This window comes from Eucalyptus grandis, chromosome 5 (assembly GCF_016545825.1).
Source record: "Eucalyptus grandis isolate ANBG69807.140 chromosome 5, ASM1654582v1, whole genome shotgun sequence".
In the NCBI taxonomy this organism is placed as follows: Eukaryota; Viridiplantae; Streptophyta; class Magnoliopsida; order Myrtales; family Myrtaceae; genus Eucalyptus; species Eucalyptus grandis.
Genome location: NC_052616.1, coordinates 6,290,981 through 6,296,707, shown reverse-complemented (window position 1 = coordinate 6,296,707; position 5,727 = coordinate 6,290,981). Strand labels below are relative to the sequence as shown.

Here is a 5,727-nt window from a genome sequence, read left to right as displayed (position 1 = left end):
ATCACCTCATAATGGATTTCGTGGCAATTATAAAACAATAAAGCCTCCAAGATTGTGGATGTAAGGGCTTCCCACAAACTCAAAGAGATTATGTCCAATCCGAGTTAAACCCTAAATTTCCACACTTCTTGAGACCCGCAATCGCAATCAAGATGCTAGTTTAGCTAATATTACACCAGTTTATTGACTTTTTGTGCTTCTCTTTTTATGCATTTAACCTTTAGAATTTAACTTCATATGCGCAAAATTTGATTCCTCGATCAAAGTTAGGACAACAGCCGCTTATTTAACTACCGGGTGGACGACAAACCTCGAGGCAGAAGCCACTCTCTCGAAATATATATCGGGTAATCTCGTTATATACGAAAGATATACAGATTTGATTGGGGCCTAAAGGTCGTGCGAGAACCCGTGTTCCTTAGCAAGACAAAAGTGGGTCTCGTGATTTCTCGTTACTAAACTAAGCATACACAGCAACTTGTCCATTCCGTCGCTTGATAAGCCTAGTAGCCTTGCCCGATATCGCTTGATCATGTATTAGTCAAGCACTACTCATTTGTGTATCAGGACAAATCAAACTCCCGATTTCTGTTCTCGCTGCATGATACCATAGAGAGAAATGAAGTCGAAATTGGTAAATAACATGGTACCGACTTTTTTAGAGCTTAAAATAAATGCAAACCCTAAATGAAGGGAGCTCAAAAGGGCCGGCAGGCAGTCACGTGGCTGCCTCATTTTTGCCACCACATAAATAAATAAATGAAAATTGCGACGTAAATAAACAATGACTTGGCGTGGAGCTTCCAAGGAAGGTCCTCCCTCTCTCTCTCTCAACTTCTCTATATAAACCATGCACTCCACGATGCCTTTCACCTTCACATTCACATGCACGCAGTCCGAAACCAGCTCATAAACATGGCCAAAGCAAAACCATCCCTCTCCTTCCTCTTCCTCTTCCACATCCTCTTCTTCACAGCGCTCCTCGAACCGTCCAACTCTCAGCCCGCGAAAGCTCCCAGCACGGACTTCATCAAGTCCTCCTGCAGGTCCACCCACTACCCGGCGCTCTGCGTCCAGTGCCTCTCTGGCTACGCCGCCTCCGTCCAGCAGGACCCCCGCCAGCTCGCCCGGGCCGCTCTCCAGGTCAGCCTCGCCCGGGCCAGCGCCGCCGCATCCCACATCGGGCGCCTGTCCCGGCTCCGGGGCATCACGCCCCGGGAGTCCCAGGCCGTGCAGGACTGCGTCCAGAACGTCGGCCACAGCGTGAGCCGGCTGAGCCAGGCGATCGACGAGCTCGGCCAGATGGGAGGCCAGGCGGCCGCCGCCGCGGCGTTCGATTGGCACATGAGCAACGCGCAGACGTGGGTGAGCGGGGCCCTCACCGACGAGAACACGTGCCTCGACGGGTTCGCGAGGCCCGGCATGGACGGGGCCGCGAAGAAGGCGGTGCAGGGGCAGGTGCTGCAGCTGGCGCAGGTGGTGAGCAACGCTCTGGCCCTCGTGGACAGGTACGGGTCGAGGCACCGCGGGGCCAAAGGGCAGCCGTAGATCTGGGCATCACGGTGGGAAGGCAAGGTCGGGGTCGACCCTGAAAGAAACGATAGTTCTGAGAAATGTGTAAATGGCGATGAGAAAGAGGACTAGTTATATAAGATGTATAACATATGCAGGAACGTAAGAAGTTCTTCTGTCGCATGTTGAGATTTCGAATGTAAGAAGTTACTGTGAAATATGTGAAATGGAAGAAGAAAAAAAGTGGTGTTTGCTCTCGTCCCACGCTCTGTGTTTCTCTGTTCGAGGAGGGAGACGACTCCGGCGAAACCCTAGGCCCAGCTCGATTAACGTGTGGGACCCGAACGTGACCCGGTCAGGCCCACTAAGCTCTTTGCAACAACAAACTGAAACAGGTGTTGGGCCTAGGCCCATCTACTTAGTCCGGTTCCCGTCAAATAAAAATTTGTAAGCCTGATAATCCCACCTGGTATATTGCGTTTATCCCTTTCTAATGGCCAATCAAACGAGTTTCGTTTATTTCCAGAAAAGATGAATAACTCATAATATATTTTCTTATAGATTAAGGTTTTTTTTTTTTTTTGGACTCAGAACCGCCGTACAGGCGGTAGGCGGCGACATAAACCTAGGACGATACTAGTACAGGGACCCACTTCCCATGGCAGCACACTTAAGTTGCGCAATTGCGCGTGGGGAGAATCGAACCCCCCAAGGAGAACGGGGGAAGTCCGCCCGAGCCAATGTGCCCACAATGGGGTGGGTCTTATAGATGAAGGTTTGCATAACTTCAAATAATCAAACAATGAAAAGTATTATACCCTCTATGTGCCACAGACTCATCTTAATTAAAATTTCAATATGATTAGGAAATTTGAATGTTTCTAATTTTCTGTCCAACCGCAGAAGTTGCGTGATTCCTACGCGGATAAAAGGCTTGTGCTCTGCATTTTCAGATATGAAATCGGATCTACTGGACTTTTATTTTCGTTCTACAGTCGAACTATATAATGCCGGTGGTCGAGGCGAGCAGGATCGGTCTCCGCCGTGGCTACGCTCTGGTCTGTCCCCAGCCCCACCACTCTCCCTCTTTTTAAACTTTAACGTGTTGTTTTTTATTTTTGGGTCAGATTTTGGTTTTAAGTATTTTTTTTTTTTGGTTTTCCAATTTTTTTGTTCCTATTTATGAATTTTTTTATTGAGTAAACTCAAATGATACTTAGATACATTTGTTCCGCAGAAAATATGTAATTTGAAAAATAGCAACTATTCATAAGTTCTCCTTTAGTGTAAAATAGCTAAATAATTGCTTTTTCACCTAAGATTCTTTCACAACAAAGAAGGGCAACTCGTTTAGGAGGTGAAAAATAAGCACAGCCGAGATTGATTTACATTTTCTTCTAAAGATTTAACTTTATAACAAAATGATCTCAGTTTTGTTTTTTTTTTTTTAATAGACCATCGGTTATATTCAAGGCCGATAGTGTCAGACACGACTATGTTTAACACATAAATTGATGAAAATTAACAAGATTTCGTCGCATTTCAATTACAACACTTTTACATAATAAGAAAGAAAATATGATGGCCATGCGAAAACATAAATTCAGGAATTATAAAGAACAAGATGATGTGCTAATGCCAATGGAAAAATGACCAGGCATGCTTGATTATAGTTTCTGGTTTTTTCAGATTCAACGGTGTTTTTCCCCTCCCACCCAACTAACAAAACACGAGCCTACATCTGACAGAGCCGAGAGCAAACCGAAATCCAGCCGAGATCCACGCCGCTCGCGTAACTCCGCCCGCAACCGCGGCGTTTCTCCTCCTCCTCCCCTTCCCTTACCTCCCTCCGCCGCCCTCGCTCGCGCCCGCCTCCCCCCCGCCGGAGATCCCGCACGTGCGCCTCCACGTGCCGAAGAGCTCGGCCGCTCCCCGCGACGCCATACCCGCTTCCCGCTCGCTGTCCCGGAACCGCATTCCCAACTCGCCTCTTGGTATTTACCTGGAAGCTGGAACCACCGTTCGGCGCCGGCCATCGCCTGTGACGATCCGGGTAAGATCCGAAATTCGCGTTTGCGTCAGCTTATTTTGGATTCGACCGTTGGAAATTACGTTGGGGGCCACCTGTTTGACGAAATGTCTCTGTGAGTGCGTGCTTCAGCGAGATCGTATTCGGGCGCTTACTTCTCTATTTCTCTGTTCCCGGAACAGTTTTGGATTGGTAACGCAATTTGATTTTTTTATTTCTGAAAAGATTTATATTTCAGAAGTAGATTTGAAGAAAAAATCAAAAACTAAAATTTTTAACTTTCAGAAATCAATTTCTGTTCCAGAAATTTTGTCACACGCAACTCCGTACTTTTCATGCCAGTGCGTTTCCACATCTGCTAAAATGGGGACTTCGTTGATCCTTTTGCCGAATGGCTTTTTGCTTCTTTTAGCAACTGCATTTGTCCGAACAGTTGGTGTTGTGTCCCGTCGTGAATTCACGCGTACTAAAATGGACTGGCATTGGTGAAAATAATTTGGTAGAACGCATAGCAGCGTGTGGTGATCAATACTTGTGTGCTAAAAGGTCTGCAACAATTGGGCCAATTTATGTATGTGCTCCCGGGCCATATGACGCGTTGTGGGGCGGGAAAAACTGCAACTCTACCAGAAAAGAGCGGAATATCTAGCTTAATTTTGAGTAAGGACTATCAAAGAAGTTCTAGTGATGCGCAACGGTTAGCATGACGTTTCTTATCCATCTCACTCAATGACCTGGCCCTGCGTTTATAGCAAGATGTTGGGGCCATCAATTTGCATAGATAGGATAGAGGTTTGCATTGGCAAAGAGAATAAGAAGCGTAGAATCGTAGATGCATGTGTGAAAGCCAAAATTTTCAGTTGAAAGGCTACCTGGAAACTTAAACGAGCTGAAGTTTCTTCCTGTCTTTTACAGAGATCTCCTGTTCTCATTCGAGTTCTGTGTATCTGCAGGGTGGTTTTCTGACGTTGAACTGATGAGCGGCTCCGGTGCATCTACTAACTTACGCACTGCTTTTTCCCATTGCGTGCAGCAGGTTCGGAGTTATGATTACCATCACTACCTTTGCCTTCTTGAACTTCCACCCAACATGCGCAAGGCTGCATTTGCCCTCCGTGCTTTCAATGTTGAAACATCCAGAGCCATGGACATTGCTTCTGATCCAAGAATTGGCCTCATGCGCCTTGTGTGGTGGCAGGAAGCTATAGACAAAATTTTTGCTAATAAACTAATTGAACACCCAACTGCACGGGCCTTATCTGCAGTTGTATCTGAGTTCAAATTTAGCAAAGCATGGTTGAAACGATCTGTTGAAGCTCGTATCAATGATGCTAGCAGAGAGGTGACTGAAATGCCAGAAACCATTGATGAATTGGAAAAGTATGCCGAGGACACTGCATCAACCATTCTTTACACAACACTTCAATCTGGTGGAATCAGGTCCACTGCAGCTGATCATGCGGCATCTCATATTGGAAAGGCCAGTGGCCTTCTTTTGCTGCTTAAGTCGCTGCCATATCATGCTAGCAAGAGCCGCCACTCTTTATATATACCTAGAAAAGTGGCGGCCAAGCATGGATTGCTGGTCGAAATGGGAGGTCAATCAGAAGTTCGATTAGACTCCCGTGAGAAGCTTTGCGATGCAGTATTCGAGATGGCATCTGTGGCTAACATCCACTTGCAGAAGGCTCGTGAATTAGCTGGAACAGTGCCTGTTGAGGCGATCCCAGTTCTGCTCCCGGCTGTGCCTGCGCAAGTAATGCTAGATACCCTCAGTCAGGTGCAGTTCGATGTGTTTGACCCAAGGATACCACGAGGAGTTCTGGGCATCTCTCCTTTCTGGTACCAACTGAAACTCAAATGGAGTTCCTGGAGGGGTAGATACTAGAAAATAGTCATTTGCAGTGAGTTGAATAATACAAAGAAACTGATTACACAACCAGGAGATAAAAGTTTGAATTGCTGGTAATGTGAGGGGTTTTTTTTTTCCCCTTGAATTGCATCTTCTCACTGTAATTTTCACCATGCTCGAATGAGCTGGACTACGACTGTTGTACTTTTCTGCAATTTAAAGAGGGGCAGAGGTGAATTTCTTGATCCCGAAGCAGCATCAGTTATTGAGCGAGCTTGAGGGTGAACAGAATTCAAACATGGCTCAGCTGTGGACACTGTTAGAGACTTCCTTA

The 5,727-nt window shown here is 46.3% G+C and overlaps 2 protein-coding genes across 2 annotated transcripts; both read left to right on the top strand.

The window, feature by feature from the left end:
* Positions 1 to 888: 888 nt before the first annotated feature.
* On the top strand, positions 889 to 1,769 carry LOC104443718 (21 kDa protein). The gene has a single exon (XM_010057230.2). The coding sequence runs from the start codon at positions 916 to 918 to the stop codon at positions 1,546 to 1,548; it is 633 nt and encodes a 210-aa protein (XP_010055532.1). The 5' UTR covers positions 889 to 915; the 3' UTR covers positions 1,549 to 1,769.
* Positions 1,770 to 3,253: 1,484 nt separating this feature from the next.
* On the top strand, positions 3,254 to 5,727 carry LOC104443717 (NADH dehydrogenase (ubiquinone) complex I, assembly factor 6). Its single transcript, XM_010057229.3, has 2 exons — positions 3,254 to 3,565; positions 4,495 to 5,727. The coding sequence occupies exon 2, from the start codon at positions 4,518 to 4,520 to the stop codon at positions 5,427 to 5,429; it is 912 nt and encodes a 303-aa protein (XP_010055531.2). The 5' UTR covers positions 3,254 to 3,565; positions 4,495 to 4,517; the 3' UTR covers positions 5,430 to 5,727.